The following is a 23,503-nucleotide window of genomic DNA, read 5'->3' on the forward strand; positions in this document are numbered from 1 at the left end:
TTCGCTATTAATGTAATTCTCTGTTCATTAATTTTTACATAGAAACTTTTACAGTTATGAAATAATTTAATTCAATTTCCACAAGATAAATTTCAGTTTATGCAATCGTAAATATAATATAATTTATTTTTAATAGAAATGAATAAAAATGAAACAAGACGTTAACAATAAATTTTCAAATAAGGAAATTACTAAATCCGAAAGATTAATAACTTGAATGATGACAATTAATTTGTTTTTTTTTTTTTTTTGGTGAATAACTTAAGATATATGCCCGTTTATGAGTACTAGAATATTTATGTACATGAAAAAATTATTAAAACTTCAAGAATTATGATCTGATTTGATATGTATACATATGTAAATATTTTGTTTGAAAGTATTATAGGAGTATCATCTTAGTATTTATGAATAAGTTACGTATAAAATTATATAGAGAATATAGGTATTGTTAATAGATAAAAATCAAACCCGTCTGTCCATTCTCGTGTTGCAGGATTAATAACTCCAAAAAGTTCATTGTTAGTCACTGCTTTTGGATTTAAATCGTTGTAATATGGTTTTAATTGCTGGTTAAAGTACGTTCGATTAAGCGTTTTCCAAACTTCAGTTTTTCCAGTTCCAGCATAGCCAATAATGAAAACTGAATGACGAACATGAAGCAATTCTTCCAATTGTACAACCTAAATATTTTTATAAATTTCAAATTGCATTAAATTTGAAATTAACAATTAATCAATTTGGTAAATAAACGACTCAATTATTGTCATGTTGATCAATAACATTCTTACTTTTAGTATAAAACCATCTTCTGGTTGTAATTTAAGATCCAAAGTAGATTGACGAATTGTTGACTCAAAATCAAGATCTCTTTTTCGTGGAACATCCAAAGCAGGAAATAAATCACCTATAAGTATAAATCAATGCACAAAAATATATCTACAGAATGTTTCACGTAATATTCTTTACGATTTTTGAGGAGTTCGCAGCAACGTTACGAAAAAAAATTGTAAATCAAAATTTACTTCTATCAAATGTGCTATATATATAATTTAAAAAATTTTTTTAATGTTTTATTTTTACTATAGATCATAAATAGAACCATATAATTTTTTTTTTATTGTATAAAACGCAAGAAGCTAAAAAATTGTGTTTGAACATTTGATCGAGATTGTTTGAAACGCTGTCACGATACCCTTCAGTTTACTGTGAAAATAAAACATTTTTAAAATTTTTATTGTCATCATACATAGTATACTTGGTATACAAATTTACAATTTTTTTTCATAACGTTGATGTGTTTTCAAAATCGTACAGAATATTATGTGAAACATCCTATGTGTATAGAAAATATCTACAGGGTGATTCATAACTGATGATATAATCGAGTATAGGGTGATTCTATGAAAAAAAAAATAAATTAAAGAAAAAAAAAAATCCTTTCAATCGACGTTAGAAAATGAATTCTAAAGTTCTATCTAGTACTTTTATCTAGTATTTTTATTTATGGTATCATATCTAATCAATTGTACATTCAGATGAGAAGTTATGAGTATTAATAGAATACAACTGTGCATTGTGAACAGGATGGGAAATATTTCCAATAATATATATTTTTAAAATAATAAAATTCCAACGCATAACATTGGAAATATTTATAAATACAAACATTGATAGCAATATTAGATTACTATGAGATAAGATTGGTAAGTCAAGCTTTTCTTAAATGTATAGTGCTAGATGAAACTTTGAAATTTTTTTTCAAAAACAAACCGTCAAATAAAAAAATTTTATTCTTCTTTTTCGATTTATTTTTTCTCGTAGAATCACCTTATACCACATTGTACCATCTTGTATAAGCAATTTGAAAAAAGTATATACGTACATGTATACTTTATGAATAAATAGAAACTTCATAAATTCATTTATAATTAGACGGCGGATTCTTATGCATTTACAAAATTTAAAAAATATGTATAGAAGACATGTACACATGGTACATAAAATTATACAAAATATGAAAAATAGTACCTTTTAGTATCTGATATTTGAAATAAATCTCCACTTTAAACAGGTTCCACTTTTTCAGTTATATTCAAAAAAATATGAATTAACATAAAAATCGGCAGTCTATTTATTCATAATATTCATATTTCATTATAGTATTTATGAAATTCCGGAAAATTTTATATGACACACAGAATATGTTTTTAATTTAAATTTTCTAAAACATGCAAAGTGCTTTAATAAAATACTTTAAATGTATAAAATAATTTAATATATTACTGTAACAAACAAGAAGTAAATATAAATGAGACTAAGATAAATATTATTGTAATATAATACACGTCACAAATCAATAAAATGGAATAAAAAAAGAATTTGAAAGATTCTTGTTTCGCGTTTAATATTAATTACGTGCATTGCAAATTTTTGATAGTAATTAAAGATCACAAGAAGTTTACCAATAAGTCCCATAAAAACTGGTACATCATCCGTCACAATTTTCGGAATATTGAAATCTCTGAGTGCTCTCATTAAGACCTGATCCTCAGCTCTTTCAGGATCGCCTCTCTTTAATTTCCCAGCAACCACTAAAACCGATTTAATTGCTCGTAAACCCCAATCATAGTGGTCCTGCTGCGATAGAAGTTCTCGACAAAGCTGATACAGTGTTATGAATTTTCTTGCCAATAATCTAGCTTCTTGAAAGCCTTCTGCCACCAGCATTATTTCGCAAATTAAGTCAAAGTCTGGAACTACCATGGCGCAAGGCCTTTAAAATAAACAACGATAATAATCCTTTTTACAATAGAAAAGAATTTATATGTCGGTTGAGCCCCAATTCATGGTGCAAATAGAGTTAGGAGGATTTTAAAAATAAAATAAAATGAAAATTGAAAATGACTAAATTGCGTTGGAGACTTCGTTTTCGAGAAAAATGCATTTGAAGATCAATTGAATACTCTCGCAAATATTTGGACACTAAATTTTCGATTTCTGGGAAGTAGTTAATATTTAAACTGCTAAATATTGTATTTGTATAATATAAATATTATTCTTGTATTCATAGCGTTCTTTTCTTTTATGCACAGAATTTATAAAATTGAAGTTAAAATATTTTCTAAACTATTAATTTTTCGACATAAATAGATTTTATAGGGAATGAAAGTAATTTAAAATAGTAAATGAATGTAATTTAAAAATTACGCGACTTCATTTAAGAAATAGTAATTGATCTTCATATCTTGTGTTATCTATGTGTTAAAATACACAAATTAACTATATCAAACTAGCGGCTTCTCTAAATAAATTATATTTGAATATTATAACAGAACAAATTATATTTAAAATATAATTATAATAAATATATTTAAAATATTTTTCGAATAACGAATAGTTATGAAGATAATTACAATTATAAATTAAAACGAGTAAATTTCAACTTGTAGAAATCGGGCTTCTTTTGAATTCAAATTCTAGGTGTAAAATATTAAACAAGAGATAAATATTCAAATTATAATTTTTCCTATTATAGACGTTTTTATAGCAGAGTGGAAAGAAATGAAGAAATTTTTCTAGTTATTGAAATTTGATTGTATTCATCTTTTACAATGTACGAAGGATAAGTTAAACAATTAATTAATAATACTGTTGAAAATAAACATTGGCTAATGAGTACTATTTTTAACATAATTTATATAACGTAAGCGATTCTCATTAATATTCAGATATTAAATACTGAAACTGTTATAATTTTATAAAAAGAAATTGTACAATAATAAACTTGAAATCATTTTAAAGCTTGGAGTCTCTATTTTTAAAATGCGTCATTCATTTTATTCTAAGAAGTTTTTACATTATGTAGTAAATGACAAAGTAAAGACAATTTTGTTCTCAAAAATACTATAAATTGTCCACTCTAGTGTGTGGAACTCAATTAATGAATTGAAGAGTAATCCATACAATGTATGGATTATTAAATCTAAATAAAAAAATGAAAATTTAATCAAATGAAGCAATATCTCGCTCAGTATCAAAACATGTAATCCCTACAAAGCCTCCATATAACTTCACTTTAATACACAATTTTTTTACAAAAGAATTCCCCAAAAGACGTGACAAATAAAAATAATAAGAAAAGAAATGAATGAATTCTGAACAGGAAACAAAAATTTTCTTCAATAAACATGTAATGTACAACGACTAAAATTGATATAAATATGCATTATTATAATATATATATATATTGTCATATACAGATTACAATATTTTTCACAAATGAATATACAATAATGTTAGCTATATGTACAACAGAGAAAATTATGTGTATATACATACAAAAAATAAAAAAAACTTTTAAAAAGACATAAAAAAATGATATTTTTTAAAAAGTAGTTCTGCCATCTGATTCGTCTTATGAAATAGTTTAAATTGCGTTGAGAACGATATACCGAATAGTTTAAATTACGAAAGAAGATATTCAAGTGGCCTGTTCTACGTGAAACATCTTGTGCATTATTATAAATATTAAATATATACATGTATATTATATTTACTAGCTTAATCTGCAATCTTTAATTATAATGTTGATTTAAACGTTAATCATTCTGTTGTATGTAAAGTTTTTATATGAAAATTAAATTAAAATTAAGTTATGCTTTAAATTAAATTAAATTAAATTATGATCTACCGCTTGCTGCAGTGTACTCTGTTTTTATTTTTTTCAATTCTTTGACAAGTAGAATATCGAATGTAAAATCAGCGATAGTAAGATAGTCTATGAAATCTATACTGTCAATCATTGTATTGGTTCGATACGACAAATGAGAAATCTTGAATATTTTTTTCAAGAACGAAGTCTTCAACACAATTTCATCATTCTTGATTTTCGTCTTGTTTCGTGCCACATCTCCCTAATCTTATTTGTATGATGACTTATAGCTCACCCGATATTACATATACATATACATATTATACATATTATAAACAGAAAAAGAATAATTTGACATTGTACTTGGAGATAACGTTAAAAAACGTTAAATAAACGTTCAAAATGACGTAAATGTAAATGTAATTAAAAATGGGCTCTTTCACTGATGCTTAACATTTTTAACTCGGTAGCACTTGCGTGAGAATCCAGCAGAAAGATTGATTTAAAAATTAAAAAATTAAAAAATTCCTAATTATAAATTCTGTTTCCACATTCAAAAAATAAAAAATTTCGCTGACGAAAAAATATTTTTCCAGATGACTCAAAGGGTTAATATTTTAAATTTATCGAATGTATACTAGTAAAATATATGATCGTGATCTCAGATAAATAATTTGACATACCTGAACAAAGTTTTTAGATTTTCAGGTAATTCTGTTCTTCCGGCATAACCAGGATTCATAGTGATAAACATTCCAACGGTAGGAACGAGATTAAGTTCTTCTCCAAAGAACAAAAATATCGGTTTACGGGTTTTTACCCCATCTAAAACTGATTTCACTTGTACAGCCACTACTGAAAGCACTTCCACTGAAATACGGTTGAATTCATCGAAACAACCCCATGCTCCTACTTGAGCAAGACCTTTGTAAATGTTTCCACAAGACTGAAAAAGAAATAATAATACTATTTAAGTTTCAGTATTTGAAAAAACATATTTTTATTTAAGATTTGTCAAAAAATTGACTATATGTAATAGTGATTCCTATAAATATTCGGACACTAAGCATTTAAACTATTATAATTTTGTAAAAAAATGCAATAAATATGAGCCAAGTTTAAAGCTTGAAATCTTTACTCATTCATTTTATTATAAGATGTTCTTGCACTAGGTAGTAGATAACAAAATGAAGATATCTTTCTTCTCAAAAATGAAATAAATTGTCAATAGTATGTAAAAATATTGAAAAATTTTTTTTTCATGACTAAATTACATTGGATTTGAAGATTGAAATTTTTCCTTGTAGAAATTTATTTTCTTTAGAAAAGTGATACACAGCATTACATTTATCTAAGATCTGTCTATTTACTGTTTTATTCTATATATTATTTTATTGTACATAATATGCTTCAAAAATAGGTATGAAAGAAAAAAGAAATAACTTTTTGTTCCAAAGCTTCCTTTTTATTAAAAAAATTCCAATATGTGTATTTTTATATTACTAAATTATTAAATGATGTATGAATGTAAACAAAATTTTTTATATATTAAAATAATTTATATTTCAATATCGATAGTAAAATAAATATTTCAATAATGTAAAATATCGTAAATTTGAGTAAAATTGAAATAATATCTATTGTATCACAATATTTTTATTAAATATTTACAATATCGTTATTTCTACTATTAAATGATAGTTTTAATTAAATGATAATTGTAAACAATATTTATTTATGTCATATCCAAGTAACGTTTATAGAAAAAAAGCATAATACCGAAGAAGAAGTGAATTATTATATATAATTTAATATATATTATAACATAGCTTATTATAATATAATAGGGATGTGCGGGTACCCGAAATTTCGGGTTCGGGTCGGGCTCACACAAAGTCTGGCGGGCTCGAGCTGACAGCCCGAAGATTTCGGGTAGCCCAATGATTTCGAATCGAGTTGGAAAAAGTTCAAGGGGAATAGGATCAGAGATGGGCATTATTTGAATAACATTTCGAATAAAATTTTATTCAAAATATTTACTGAAATAATGTAAAGAAAAAGAATCAGGAATTCTTTCTTCACAATTTTGGTTTATTTAATAAATTAAAAATAATTATAATTAATTACTGAATTATAATTATTATAATTATATATAATTAAAATTATATCAACGAATAATTTTTCCTCTAATAAAATCGTTATTCGTAAGTGAAGGGTTTGTAAGTGTTTATAATGATGCAAGGATAATGTAGGTAGGAAAGTGGTAACTGCGAAGTAAGGTGAGGAAAGGTTATGGCGTTTCGTCTCAGAAGTCGCTGCCTAGACTCTCATCAGTGGGGCTGACGGTAGTGACCTCTTACCCCAGACGCTTGTTGTTATATAATAACAAAACTACTCGCTAGGCTGGACACGGTCCGCGGCACCCCATCCTAGAGCGGTGTTCCGCACTCTGCTTAACATCGAATATTGCTAGACTTCGACGCTAGGCGCATAGCCACTTGCAGCTTGTACAAGTTGGTGTTCGAACCTCATACTCGAGGAACTCTAGGCCGCTACAGTAAGCAAGGAATAATTTTTTCTCGAATAAAATCGTTATTCGTAAGCAACGAATAAATTTAACAGTATTTTATTCGTTATTCGTTCGAATAAAATATGCCTAACTCTGGATAGGATAGGAATTATATTGCGTTATCGAAGTCAATTATTGATAATATTTAATAAACATATATATATTTTTTTTCTTCAAATGTAACAATATTTATTCTAACTACGAGTGAAAGACTATTTTCCTTATCCGGAAATATAATAATACCAACTCGAGCGAAATTAATATCACAAAATGTTGAGCAATTATGTTTTTTACATTATCATTTAGAGTAAATATTATTACATTTGAAGAAAAAAAATATATGTATATTATGAATAAATATAACATAATATTATGAAATATTATGAATAATTGATTTCGATAACGCAATATAATCCCTATCATATCCCATTTGAACTTTTTCTAACTCGATCCGAAATAGACGGACTACCCTAAATCATCGGGCTACCCGCCAGAGCCCGCCCGACTTTGTCGGGTACCCATAATTTCGGGTACCCGCACACCCCTACTTTATTGATACAGATCATATATAGTTCTGAATTTTCAATATCATTTTTATTTGTTTAAGTAAAATATATTTCAGTTTATATTTCAGTCTTAAAACTACTAAATATAAATAGCTCCTAGTTAATTATAATACTATATTTAATGTCAAAAATTTGAAGAATTTCCACAATATAGTCTAGTATCAAATATGCCTTTAACTATATGTATAATAGTGTTTTTTGTATGTATATAAAATAATTTTAATAATATAATTTTAGACATAAATTATCTAATACCTGTATTTACAAGATACGCAATATTATAATATATATCGTTACTTATATTATATTGTTTTCTATTGTGTTGCATAGAAAGTAATCTGCCGACATTAAATCTGGAGATCGTAATGGTCATAAGAATTTACCATCACTGCCCTTAATTATCAAATTGCATGTATTAAATCACAGTTGCATGTAAGACAGAAGAAATCACTTTGATTGTATTCTACATAGACCAAGAAAGCAAGTAATGAAATCAAGAAGGTTATAGTAAATATCTGCTTAATTGTTATATTTACAATAAATATATTGTTTGTTTAAATTGAATTAGAACAAATATTTTTCTGACAAAAAAATTATCTATTACTTTTTGAAATTCCCAAAATAACAAAAATAAAGAAAACGTTAAATTTTTTGTATATGTATAATATTCTTTCATAAAATATGCGTATATTTTAGATTATTTTAAATTATTAAGTGATTTTTATTTATTCATAGTAGTTAATTTATGCATTTCATCCTGCATGTTTCAAAAAATTTTGCATATTTTCTCAAATAAAAGTATGAACAATATAAATTTCAGATTTTCTTCTTTTACAATTGCTTAAAAGATACAGATATTTTTGTCAAAATTAATATTGATTTCTGTTTAGACAGAAATACGATTGTATAAATCTATTCATTTTAATTATTGTCATTTAGATTATAATAATTGTATGAATGTACATTGAATTGTATGTAGAATGTACGTACAGGATGTATCAAAATTATATCACAATCACTATAGCGTGATTCTACATTTTCGACTCGGTTAAAAAAAATTCTTATAAAATTAATCTTGGCCTTCCAAAATCAAATTTTCTTATCGTTGTATTTAACTCATCGTGAAATATTTGTAAAAAATAACGTTAAAATTCCAATGATTCTTAATACTACTTTATTTATAATTTGCTTTTTTTGTATTTGTTCTAATGTTAATTATAAACAAACTAAACAACGAATGAACTGTATGCTCATCTAAACTAGCACGAATGCATTTAAATTGGTGCATATAAATTTATTATAAAAAGAAATGATGTTGACGATGCAAAAAAATTAAATGTCTCAAAATGTAACGTTCGGATATGTACTTATTCTTCAATTCATTGATTCAATTTTAGCATCAAAGAAAATTTATTTATCAAACAATTATAATTTTACCTTGTAATCCATTTGCTCGGAACAATTAAACACATAAACCATTTGGCCCAAAGCTCTTCCTAAATCTTTCGTGGTTTCTGTTTTTCCAGTTCCAGCTGGACCAGCGGGTGCTCCACCCATTATAAGATGTAACGATTGCGTTAAAGTGATGTAACATCTATCGGTCAATGGTGTTATTACCAATCGAGGAACATTCCCCAAATATTCGTAATTGTATTTGAAGAATGCATCGCAAATGTCAGCGAAACAATCACCAACTTTGTCGTCCCATCTGTTGAATGAAATGTTTGATCATTCGAAGTGAAAAGTTTTGTAATTGATGGGTCGAGACGATAAAACATTTTACCTTTAAATATATTCTACTTGAGAAGAAAAATTTACGGCTGTATAGGGTGATTCTCGCTGATTGTAACAGATTATATCTCAAAAATAGTAGGAGATACAAAAAAAATTTCGTTTTCTAAGAAATGCTAAAATTTGATATTTCCCCTTCTTTCCGTGGATTTTTCATATGTCGTCACACTTATAGTACACTTCGTGGTGACGTGGAATATATCATGTTCATAGTTACTGTGACGAACTATGTATTTGACTATGTATATGTCATATGTAATAAAGTGATAATTTGTAATATGACATAATATTTCGTTTTACGTGGTTAAGGAGGTAAATACATAGTTCATGGTATATAAATTGTTTCACTTATACGATTAAATCACTTGTCAATCAATTGTATAACGTGTTAAATTGTTTTACTTATACAATTAAATCAATCATTTTTACCTGTGTCTAAGTTGCGATTGCCACTGAAAACTGGAAAAATGGTCTGCCTTCATCGCGATCATTTTCGCTACGACATCTCTTGCGTGCACGTCGATCGTGCAAATTGTCATAATCTTTCTTCTGTCGCTTTCATTTAATTCGCCGCAGAGAAGCATTATTAACGCGTTCAACTGATTAATTTGCTTTCGCTGATAATCTTTGAACGCGTTCTCGAAGCCTTCCTCCAATCTCAAAAAGGCCATGTTTACTTCTGTAGTCCACCAAATCTGAGTTCCGCATAGCGCGGGCTGAGCTTGATGATCGAAAATCCATTGTTCTCGTGGCTTTTCGTCGTATGTAGTTACCGCCTGAGATATATGGTATCTTACCGATCTTTTCATTGCATCGGTTACATGATTCAACCAAACTTCCACCTAAAGAGATAATAAAATGAATGAAATGTTTGACTAAATATTCTTTATATTATATAATATTATTAATACTTCAATTTAGTTAATGTATATAATATGATATATGATATAATTTAATATTATAATTTAGCTTAACTTAAAATTTAAAGGATGGGACATGTAGATTTATGTTTTTGTATATATTTTAATTATTTGCATTAGTTGGAAACATGAAATATATTCTTCGAAGAAATTGTTGAAAAAGGAAAGAAAAAACCTCAAAAGTCTTGCAAAACGTGCAATTCAAAGAAAAAAAGAAGCGAAATGAGGTATGTATATTATGTCAATTCTATTAAGTTGAATGTATTATAAAATATCATATTTCGTGAGAAATATTAGACATGAAAATAAATAATTTCTAAAAATTTTATAATGATCTTAATTTAATAAAATTGCAATGCTTTAAAAATTTGCATATATGTTCATTTAATTCCTTTAGAAATAAAGAAAGATAAAAAAAAACAATTCGTCTGTCAATATGATATAATTAATTATAATTAATAGATTATGGATTTTTATGTAATTGTAGGGAATTTTAAAGTGTCAAATTGCGTACAATGCACATAATATGAAAAAATATACCAAATATCCACAGTATTTTCTATATTTTATGTGATAAAATAATTTTCTATCGAAGATCTATTTTTTTTATTGTACTCTCAAAAATATAAAATTTTCTCCAAAGTCACAACGTGTTCTAGCCATTTTTTCACTCATGCGTTTTCGATCATTGAGGTAACCATACGAAATTTTATACAATATTAATTATATAATTTATATATAAAAACATAAAATTTCACTCATCGAGCATTACAAAAATAATTCTTGAGTGGATTTGATTCGTGTTTACATATGACATAAAAGAGAGAATTAAAAAATAATAAACAGGATAGAAATAAAAAGCAAAAGGCAGAAAAAAAAAAAACACAGAGAGTGTTACAAGTCAAACGAAAAAAAAAAGACAAAGAAGAAGATGTGTAAAAGAATTAAATAATTTCCAAGTATAAAGTGCAAAAATTATATTTTTGTATTTACTATGAGTAAATACCTTTCCACTACAATCACAAGTGCCATAAATATTCATGTTTTCACCGTCTTTGGCAATCATAATTATGGCAAGTTTTGTCGGTTTATCGCCATCCATTTTCCATTTTAATTTTGCAATAGAATCGTACAGCTTTGACAAATGTCTGCAGACCAATTCGGGATTGTTTCCTTGAGAAATAATGTATTCAATAGTTACAAAAGTTCTTCATTTAAACAAAATTTAATTATATTAAAAACGTTGTTCTATATTTTAAACTAATATACTAATTACTAGACTGCGGGTTTTTATGCATTTTTATATTTCTACAAACGTAACTGGAATTCAAACATAAATTTGTTTTGTTTAAATATTTTACTTTGTAATATAATTTCGTAACAAAGCATTTACGATTCTATGTTTATATAACTTTTTTTTTTTTAAATTTCTAATCATAGAATATACTGACACCGTTTTTTGGAACAAAAATAAAACATCCTGTATATTTTTACATATTATTACATACATTTTTTGCATCTCCAAATATTTCATAAATGCATAAAAATTCGTAGTTTAATAATTATTGTACTAACCGTTGCTTAATATATCAAGTAAATCTGCCGAGGAGATGAAATAAAATCTTGGATAAATTAATCTCTTTGTTTCCAAGTAATCTGCCAAAGCTTTCTCGCAAACATTTAATTGAATTTGCAGTTCTTCAAGTTTTTCTAAAAGTTTAGGCCGGTAGGTTGCTTTTATGATATTCAAATTGCTCAACATTTCCCTTAGTAGTTCCTTAAAAATTATTACACATGATTAAAACAAATTATTTATTTTATATGATTTTATTTACTAAAAAAATAAAGGATCCACGAAGAGAACGCAACATATGGAGCATGTAAAAAAATGTTTAACTTAAAATTTGTTAAAATTGACATTTTCTCTTTTTTTATGAAGCCATTAAAAATTATCATTTAGCATACTAAAATAAAAAATCTTTTAAAATAAATGATTAATGATTTATAATAAGCCATACGTAAAATAACAAAAATATTATATAATTTATTAAATATAAACATAATAAAATAATGGTTTATATATATATGTTTACTTAATTATCTATAAATAAATGATTATATATATCTCATACAATTATAAATATATATACACATATACATTTTGTATATTATAAATTTTAAGTATATTTATATGGAAGGTAAACCGAATTTGAGAGTTTACAATTCAAAAATAAAATAAAAATGAAAACTTGTACGTGAGAGCTTTTCATCTTCAAAAAGAATAAAAAAGACTTGACGAAAGTACGTACTTTAAATTCTCTGTCAATTTTTTCAAAACGCTTCGTTTCTTCTGGAAGTTGACTCCTAATATCTTCGGAACCAATAAAAATACTTTCTAGATAACCCCATGCTCGTTGAACCTCGAACCATGCATTAATTACGGCATCTGCGGTACGTAATTTTTTCTGCCAGTCAAGGATTTCATCGAGGAAATATGCGACAAATTTCGAACCTAACATATTTTGTAGCTGCACCTATTATAAACCAATAAAAGAAAAAATAACATTGTGCATATGTGGTCATAAGTCAATTCAGTCGAAATAAATAAATATTGAAATAACAGAATAAAATAGAAAAGGAGAAAATTCAAAAATAGTAAAATAGTAAGAAAGAAATTAAATAGTAATCTTTAAATATAAAAATGAAATAAAATTTTATTAAAATTCAAGAAGTTAATTCACATTTTGTGAAGATCATAGCGTAATAAAAAGTATATAGGTCAATAAATATGATCTGAAAACTGGATGTTCGTTAAAAAAAATAAATTATATAATTTATATGCTATTTGAAATTTTTGTTTTCGTTCATGTCTTTCGAAAAAGATAGATACGTATATTTTTGTAACAAGTATAGAAAACGTAATTTGTATATGTATTTGTTGCACTGTTTGTCAAGATTTATTTGTATTTGTTTATATAATACAAAATATAATACTGTCTTCTAGGTGGAGAGTGTTAAAGAGGGAAGGAATGGCAGACTAATATTTTGGAATGTAGCAGGAATGGAGAGGAAGAATGAAGACTTCTAGAAATATGTGGCAAGCTTCGATTTTGTCGGATTGACGGAAACATGTGCAGACCAAAGGGGGTGGGAAAGGATGAGAGGAACACTCTCAAAAGGGTTTACATGGAGCTGCCAAGAAGCCAGGAAAGAAAAACGAAAGGCTAGAGAAATTATTATACGAATAAAAGAAGGATGGGAAGAGATAGAAGAAACAAGGACAATTGAGGGACTCGTGGGAAAAAAGGTAAAAATTAATGAGGAAGTCTGGAACATCTATACGGTCTACTCGAATAAAATGATGGGGAAACTTAAATCGGAAATGGAGGAGAATTTAGAACAGAAAGAAGAAGAGATGCTAATAATCGGAGGAGATTTTAATGCAAGAATAGGAAGGGAGGGAAAATTATACAATGGAGAGCCGGAAGAGGAACTCAAAGGACAGTGTAATCAACGAGAAAGGAAAAAAAATAGAAGCTGGTAGAAGAAAGGGGATGGCACATCCTCAATGGAAACGTGAAAGGAGATGAAACAGGAGAATTCACCTATGCAGAGAAGCGTGGAGCCACTGTCATTGACTACGTTATGACCAACAACACAGGACTGAACATGATAGAAAAGTTCTATGTAGGAGACAGAATAGACTCCGATCACCAACTCTTGTGCGTGACAATAAAGACCTGCGGCGGAAACAGTTTAGAAGCAGAGGAGGATCAAGAAAAGAAGATAAAATGCTGGAAGTCAGGATATATAGAGAAGTACAAAGAAGAAACGAAAGACAAGAGTTTCGAGGAAGAAGAGGAGGTAGGCAAGGACTGGGAAAATCTAAAAACGGCGGTAGAAGAAGCGATGGAGACAAAGAAAATAGTACTGCGGAAACGGAGGCCTGGACAGAAATATTGGTGAGATAGAGAATGCACCAGAGAAAAAAAGAAACTGATGAGATGCTACAAGAATTGGAAACAGGAAAATAAAGAAAGAAGACTACGCAAAGAAGAAAGCGGAGTTCAGAAGCCTGTGCAAGCAAAAACGCAAGAAGTAAGAAGAGGAGGAAGAAATCAGGAGGGCAACAAACGAGAGAAAAATCTGGGAGTACATAAATAAAGAAAGAAAAAAGAAGACAAGCAGTAACAGTAAAATTAAAATAGAGACATGGGGGGAACATTTCAAAATTTTGCTAGGAGGAGCGGATGAAAAGATAGAAGCGAGAGATGGTTGATACAGATGATGACATAATACAACTGACAGAGGAAGAGATAGAGAGACAAATGAAAAGGCTAAAAAAAGAATGTACCGGGGGGGGGGGATCCCAAATGAAGCATGACAGTACAGTCAAAGGAACACGAGAGGAAAATTGAAGGAAGTAATAAGGAAGGTCTGGAAGGGCAAAGGTTTCCCAGATAAATGGAGAAAAGCAGTAGTGACAGTACTACACAAAAAAAGGAGACCCAGAAGAACCAGGAAACTATAAAGAAATAAGTCTACTCAGTACCACATATAAGATATACACGGCAGCTAAACGAAAGGCTGCGAAGTCAGTTGAAGGCAAAGAAAATTCTTCCGGAATCGCAGGCGAGCTTCCGAAAAGACAGAGGCACGATAGACAATGCATATATCCTACAATATGTAGTAGAGAGAGAAACGCAAAAGCCGAGGGGAAAAATATATGCAATGTTTGTCGATCTGAAAGCGGCATTCGACATAGTAAAGCGAGACAAACTGTGGAGAAGTATGGAGAACTGCAGAATAGAGAAAGGCCTGATAGAGAGGATAAAGGAAATGTATGAAGAAACAAGAAACGTGGTAAGAACAGGGGAGAAGGAATCAGAAGAGTTCTGGACAGGAATTGGACTGAGACAAGGTTGCTCGCTTAGTCCGACTCTGTTTATAATATATATAGCGGAAATGGAGAAGGAATTGGGCAAGAGTTAAATAGGGGAAGGGGTCGCAATAGGAAAGCACAGATTTTACTCGGATGATGTAGTAGTACTGGTAACTAGCGAGAAAGAGCTGAGAAGATCGATGAAGATTTTGGAAAGGTATTTAGACAAAAAGGATCTAACACTGAACGTGAAAAAATTGAAAATAATGGTATTCGGAAAAGGAAGAAGCATAAGACAGAAACAGGGATGGAAATAAGTTCTGCTACCTAGGGATAGTATTCCAAAGAAATGGGAACATGACAAGGCATGTTGAAGAAAGGATAAAGAAGGCAAGTGTCGTTTTAAATCAAGTCTGGGTACGGGGTACGAAAATTTAAGACAGACTTCAAGATGAGAATGTTCCTATTTGAAAGCCTAGTTTTGGCAGTTCTGCTATATGGTGCTTCACTATGGGGATACCAAGAGAGAGCAGATGTCGAAAAACTAAATGTAAAGTACATCAAGTAGACAGACAGGACTGGACATCAGAACACCAGAATATATTGTCCTGGAGGAAACGAAGAGAACAAAAGTAAGGGTAGTAGCGGGAAATAGAGCCTTAATGTTTGAAGAGAAAGTAAGAGAAGGGACAGGAAGACTACTGGTGAAGGAATGTCTGAAAGAAAAGGAGGAAGGGAAACAGAAAACAAAAAGTGGAAAGGAAAAGGAAGAATACTTAAAAAAGAATGGAATAAGCATGCTGGGGTTGGAGCAGGAAAGAATACGAGGGGAAGATGCCAAGACAATAGCCGAAAAATTAAGAAGATACGACATAGAAAAAACAGGGATAAATACAATACAACAAGATTCAGAAATCACGATACAATAAAAGATATAAGCACATGACAAAGGCTCCTAGAGTACTTGGATAAGGCGAGAAAATGAGACAGCCAGAAGTTGATGGCACTAGCAAGGTGCGAAAGCATGGAAAAGGAGAATAGGTAGGGAAGAGGAAGAGAAGAGGAAGTACGACCTGTGCAATGAGGCACCAAGAACAATCGAACATCTGGTGAGAGACTGTAGAGAGAGGGAGGGGTAGAGGAAGAGGAAGTGGTTAGCGGCAGGAGAGATAAGAAAGTAGAAAGATGGCTGGAGATGGTAAGGAAAAAGAGAGAACTAACAAGAGAAGGCAATAAGAAGATATACACCAAAGAGGAAAGTGCAAAAAGAAAATCAGGAAAAATTAAAATCAAAGCAAATAAACAAGAAAATAGAAAATAAGTTTACAGAAGTAAAATGTATGTAAAATTTAAAATAATCAAAGTAATATAGTTTTTTAATACAGCGTTGTAAAACAGTATTGGAATGAGTGAGAGAAATGAGTGAGTGAGAAAAAAGGAAAATATGTACACGAAGTCCACATTTCATGGCTCTGATAACGAAATAAAGTTTATTACTACTAATACAGTCTTCTATATATTTATATTAGTCTTTATATTTATAAATGAGGAAGTCTAACAAGTATAAAAGTATCATAAAAGAAATTGTTGCTAAAGAAATTCAAAGTAAAAATAAAGTAAAATAAAATAAAAGCTTAATAAACAAAAAATTGCAATAATTGATTTTATTTTTTATTATTTATTATATAGATATGTATTAAAAAGAATTATTTAATTCTAATATTAAATATGTGAAGAATTATTCTTTTGAACAATCTCTGTATATTTCATTAACTTATTTTCTTAATAAAGAAATATCTCGAAACAATACCTGATTATCCTCAAGAGTTTCAATATTTTCTTCCTCGATTTTAAGAATATATAATTTCGTACGCTCGTGTAGTTCTTTGCCAAATTCAAGCGTACTCCAAATGTCGTAAAGTTCTTTTAATACCTTTTCCATTGCCATTTCTTTTACTGATTTATCTACAATATTTTTAACTTCTTCTTCATACTTATGTAATTGTAACTTTAATAAATCTTCCAACGTGGTAGTGTCGGTCATGATGAATACTACCTGCAATATTTAATAATTTAATTTTACAACAACAAATATTATAACTTTTATGTGTGATAAATTATATTATATTTTGTGTTCCCACTGTTGTACTTGTATTTTAAATTGCATACAAGAATTTTCCATGTAAAGTAAGTTTCCTCTTCTAAGTAGTAAAAAACTTCCGTAATTAATTAATAAATAATATATATGATACATTTAATAAATACAATTAATATATTTTAAAATTTTATAATAATATTATTTTAAATATTAAAATTCATTGATTCATTCAAATAGGAATTATCACATGGAAACTATTTATTTTATAATTATTATATATAAATTATGATAATTTATTTTAAGTTATATATATATTTTTAAATTAATTTAAAGTATATTTTATATATTATACATTATATATAATTTATTTTATGTATTATATGTTATACGAATATAATCAATTATATTATTTCACTCTAATTTGAAAATTAAAAACCAATTATGCTTACGCATACATTATTTATTATTGACATAAAATGTGATAATACGTTAGTAAATTAATTAAACAAAATATAAATAAGACAAATATGCGATACATAATTTCTAAAAAAAAGAATATCAAATTAGATGAAATTAATTTAATTTCAAAAGCTATAACATAGATTAATTAATTACTATTGTTAACTTTTTGATTAATTTTGCTACTATTATTAATGATACTTTAATTTATAATTATTAATATTAATGCATAACTTTTTGATTAAATTTGCTACTATTATTAATGATACTTTAATTTATAATTATTAATATTACTGTTATTACATTTTTCATATTTTTGTTATATTTAATATTTTGATTATGTTTTTTTCGTTGCAATTATTATTATTATTATTATATTTGTATAATTATAATTATATTGAGAAAATTGAAGATGCAGGATATAAAAAATACAAAAATATACAAAATACCTTAGTAAAAATCATAATCCATACAATATATTCAGCTGATAATATAAATTACTATTTAGATTCAATTTTTTCAATTATTTTCATAAAAATATAAATTTACACAAATATTCGCAATCTAGTAATAACTATCCCTGAGATTTTCAGCTCGTTTCATATTAAATATTGCGTAGTTTTCGCCGCGCACTGCTGTAATTAAAATTTGTAATTAAAATCAAGGCTTAACCAAGAATTAACCTAGTTAGCCAAAGATCTAGCTCAGATTTAACGAGTTCAAGTATAAGCAGAATATGTTTTCCCATGTACAGTAATCGAGTTGCTGCAACTTGAGCATAGAAACGAAGAAGATTTAAGCAATAACGAGTAAACGTTTCCATGATACCATGGACTCGGTATTAGCGATACACTGTTAACTACCTTTGTTTCCGCCATTAATTCTCTCCAATGTCTGTCTCTAATTGCTGGATTCTGCAATTCTGAGACTGCTCTCAATGATGCCATCATGTTCCTTACTTGTGCTTCGATGTTGCTGTACAATTCCCAAGAACGAACATCTTTGTCCAATTCTAGCAAGGAAAATATTTGTGAGATTATTACAATTATTTTGCAATGAACAATCATTTTACCTAATTTTAGGTGTGGTTTTATAAAACCATACCTCTATAAATACAGGAGTCATATTTAGTTTTCATTTTCAAATGAAGATAAATTTCTAATTTAGCGGATTTTCCCAATTTTTGCTATTTCGCTACCGTTTTTTTAATAAGTTCATCACTAAAACAAGAAATCAGTTGGAGCAGTTCGAAAAAGTTATATAATTCTTGTTACTTAAAAAAAAAACATGTCATATTAAAGAAATTATAATAGACAGAAATAGACAAAATTGGGAAACATTACTAAATTAACAATTGACATCACTAAATCAGAAATTTATCCAAATGAATATTATTTGAATATTATATCTACAAAAAGAATGTTAATGTAACTTTACAATATATTATTATTAGATTGCGAATTTTATGCATTTTTATGTATGCAAATGGTCTGAATAAAATGGTCACAGATATTATTGAATTTGTTTCTTCATTGAATTTCTGTAAGAATATTTAAAAAAATACCATTTAACAAACTACCAAGTACCATTTAACAAACTATCAATTTATTATATCGACTCTAAAATTTAAGTAAAAAAAATAATTTAAAAAAAAATTTCTTTCCAGCGATCAATACAATCCTTAAAATAGTGTAATTTTGTCCGGAAAAGTCTTTTAATATAAAAAAAAATACGGCAGTAATCCCATTTAAGTAAGACATTATGTACAAATGTCTAATATTTTTTTATTATTAAATGTCTAATAGACTTTATTATTGTTTAATACTTAATTATTACTTATTACTTAATTAATAGATTTTACACTGTCTAATAATAATGAATGTTTATCAAATGATTGTACCAAACAATGAATGTACCAAATAATTTTTTCTGTTATAAATCTCATTATATATAACTCCAAGTGCGTAATTTTAGGGAAAACGAGGTTGAATGTTTTTTTTATAATTCTGTTACAACATAACATCAAAGTGTCCCATATACATACAGACACACCACACACAAATCCTTATAATAATATTTCGAACATTACACTTACAGAAATCTACCGATAAAAAGTACAAATAATAATTGTTTTTTCTATAACTGAAAACTGCAAATTTTAAATTATGCTATTATTGAAGAAAATGAGCAATATTACTTGTGTTGGTTTGATAAATTCAGTCTTTTTTCCACATTTGAGAATATTATTTTTTTAAAATAACATTTAATTTATTTAATATTTAATTAAGTAATTTATTTATATTTTTAAAATTGCGATTATCATAATATGCGTTTCTAATAATACGTACGTAATTATAAAACAAGAACTTTGACGCTGGACAAAATTTTTGTTATCAAAAAAATTTATTCAAGAAAACTTAATGCTGTTTGATAAAGGTTTACGTTCAAGAAAATCAAAAAAATTAAACTTGATAAGTTTTCATCACCGTGAAAAAAGTTGCAAGCAAAAGGAAACAGATATTTGCTTACGTCTTAACTCTCTGAGAATTTTCTTGCATTCTTGATCCATCCATTCGACATCTAGTTTTTTCCACGTAGTTTTTTTCCACTCATTTAGAGAAGTTGTAATGACATTTACATAATCCCATACAGTTTTCAAAAGTTGCATCTCTTTCTGTATCTGTTTTGTTATTTTAAACTCAGGCATTTCCTGCTCAAAAATGGCAGTCTGATCATGTAAATCTTTTTCTTCGCTCAAGAATTTTAAAAATTTTTCACGTAAATTGTTTAGACTTTCGTAAGGATTTTCACAAATTGGACTGTAATATAAAAATTAAATCTTAAAATATTTTGAAAATATTCGAGATATTTATAAATAACTGATTGTGAATTATTATTAATAAAACTTATACTATAATAACTATAATAACCGCGTTTTTTTAAACTTCGTACAGAAATTATCCTACTTGTATGATAATATTACTTGAAGATAGTATTTTATTTTAGTTTCAAGCTTTTTACTCTGTAAATGAGTTGTTTATTATAGATGTCATTAATGTAGAAACGTTTCTTATAATTTCAATAATAAAATAAAAAAAGAAAAAAAATATTAAAGGATTTATAAAACTTCTCTTATTAGAAATTTCCTCTTATTAAAAAAAAAAAACATGAATTACTTTTTAGAGGCGTACAAATTGAAAATAAAGAATAAATAATTGTTATATAAAAAATAAAAAATTTATGAAATAATTGAACAGTAATAGATGATTTTTTTACACTAAATTTTTTTTTTCATGTACAGAGTGTCCACGGATTTACATTTTTTTTCTCGTAAATATGAGAAAAAAATGAAAGAATACTGTTTTTTGTAAGTAACACAATAATGTATGAAATTTTTTTGTACCTGTATTATTTTTTAGAAAATGAATTGATTTTTTAAGTAGAATGCACGTATTTTTTTATATTATATAAAAGCATAAATTAAAACGAATTCAATCAGCTGTCTTAATGATTTTCTAGGTTCAAAAATAGAAAAGAAGTTTAAATATTTTATGAATACATTTCTATGTAGTAAATAAAATGGTTCAAAATATTCAAAATTTTTCTTTCATTTTTGTTCCTGGTATGACACCCAAGATCATTGCGTAATACACTATTATCGTTTTAATACAAGATTTCATATGATATAAAAAAATATGTAGCATCTATTTAAAAAATTAAAATTCAACTTATAATTTATATAGTACAAAATATAAAATTTTAATAAAATATTTTTTTTCATAACTCATATATTATTAGTTATAGAAATATCATAGACATAACTTTTCCATAATAATGAAAATATGTCTATACTGAAATAGTGAAGGTATTGCTTCGAGAAGAAATTCGATACTTTGAATTTGAAACACCAAAAAGAATATAACTGCACAAAGTTAGTTAGCAAATAAAAAACGATATGATTCTTAAATTCTGAAATATCGAAATATCTTTTTTATGCATTTTTAGATATTAAAATAAGTGAATGATTTTCTTGATCTTCATCTGAGTACATGTAATTAAATATCAGAAAAGTAGTTCTTCTATTTCATTAACTTTTATCTCTCTATTAATTCTATTAATTCAGATAGAGAGGCTCTACTAAGAATCTCTATTTAAAAGTTATTTGTTAGCAATACATACGTCACTGTTTTGGAGAAACCTCAATGTTTCAAGGAACCATATACGTTACAAGGAATCATATACATTAATGTTTCCGTTGACGTTTATTACAGTTTAAACGACTGTAGATTTCAATGCATTCAATGTCTAGAATTCTTTTGAACTTGTTTTGACATTAGCCACAATACTATGAATTTTAAATTGTTCCAGCAAAACTGACTCATGAACTATAATTCGATTTAAACAGAAACGAAATAACTTGAAAAAATAATTTTAAATATTTATATCTATTTATAAATATCTATGTCTTGGAAATTTTCTTCTATTTTTAATTTTTATGTGAAAATTTGTATATGAATATACTTTTACTTTATTCTGCTATTTTTAGAAATAAAAGCAGATCATACGAACGTAGTTCCGAAAATGTCTTCTTACAAACATATAAATTTACAAATGATGAAATATAATACAAACTTTTAACCTTCAAAAAATATTAAAAGAAAAAAAATTAGTTTCGTCCTCCCGAGATTTTAAAATCTATTATTGAAAATTAATCTGAGTTATAATTCTTAAAACTATATAATATTCTTAGTTACCAAGCCTCGTTATCAATTCATAAAAGTTCACATTGAAAAAAAAAATATAAAAAGATGCGTTAGTCACTTGTCAAAAAGCGTTCCTAATTAATCTCGGTGGTAAAATGAGTAGAGCGCTTAATGAGCAGAAATATGATTATTCATACATGAAATTTCATATATCATTTTATAAAATTTAATAATCATATATGAAATTATTATATATGATTTTTATAAGTTTAGAAAATGAACTTATAAGTTTTGAAAACTTGAATAACATTTCGAAATTGTATTCGTTCATGAAATTAAGAGAACAATAAATTTTAATTGAGAAATTGCCGATCCTCAAATTGCTGTAATCTTTTGAAAAAAAATTGTTCCTCAACTTTTCAGGTATTGTTGTAAAAACAGACTTTTCTCTCTAAAAATTTATTGTAAAATGAACGCAAACAATTTTGTAAACTCTTCAAAGTTGTTCCAATTTGCAACATGTCTTAAAATGAAAACCATCTTCAATTCTTCTCTCTGTTTTCTAATATACATACATACAAAATAAGATAATTCAATTTATAGATATCAAAATACGAGCTTCAATCTTTAAAATGAATCGAAATAGACTATTATTTTAATAACTAACTAATTGTTAGACTATTATTCTTTTACAAAATTATAACAGTTCGAATATAGAATTTGTTTTATTAAAATTTAGCGTTTCTTTAATCTTATGGATGTCGTTCGAATTTTTGAAGTTCTCAAGAATTTCAATATTTTCGAGAGATTTGTAATTCTCAGAAATCCCAAAATTCCTGAAAATTTTGACAATCTCGAATT

General features: G+C 27.1%; 1 protein-coding gene across 1 annotated transcript in view; it reads right to left on the reverse strand.

Moving 5' to 3' along the window:
- LOC122535516 (dynein beta chain, ciliary-like) overlaps positions 1-23,503 on the reverse strand; it is a 93,545-nt gene that overhangs the window by 48,748 nt on the left and 21,294 nt on the right. The window contains exons 12-23 of the mRNA XM_043667113.1: positions 20,469-20,758; positions 18,803-18,951; positions 17,193-17,438; positions 12,810-13,034; positions 12,076-12,277; positions 11,507-11,673; positions 10,010-10,422; positions 9,227-9,497; positions 5,338-5,600; positions 2,466-2,776; positions 792-907; positions 472-683 (exon numbers count right to left, since the gene is read on the reverse strand). Of these exons, the coding sequence (XP_043523048.1) occupies positions 472-683; positions 792-907; positions 2,466-2,776; positions 5,338-5,600; positions 9,227-9,497; positions 10,010-10,422; positions 11,507-11,673; positions 12,076-12,277; positions 12,810-13,034; positions 17,193-17,438; positions 18,803-18,951; positions 20,469-20,758 (2,865 nt within the window). The remainder of the gene's footprint in view (positions 1-471; positions 684-791; positions 908-2,465; positions 2,777-5,337; positions 5,601-9,226; positions 9,498-10,009; positions 10,423-11,506; positions 11,674-12,075; positions 12,278-12,809; positions 13,035-17,192; positions 17,439-18,802; positions 18,952-20,468; positions 20,759-23,503) is intronic.

This window comes from Frieseomelitta varia, unplaced genomic scaffold (assembly GCF_011392965.1).
Source record: "Frieseomelitta varia isolate USP_RPSP 00005682 unplaced genomic scaffold, Fvar_1.2 scaffold_731, whole genome shotgun sequence".
Taxonomy (NCBI): domain Eukaryota; kingdom Metazoa; phylum Arthropoda; class Insecta; order Hymenoptera; family Apidae; genus Frieseomelitta; species Frieseomelitta varia.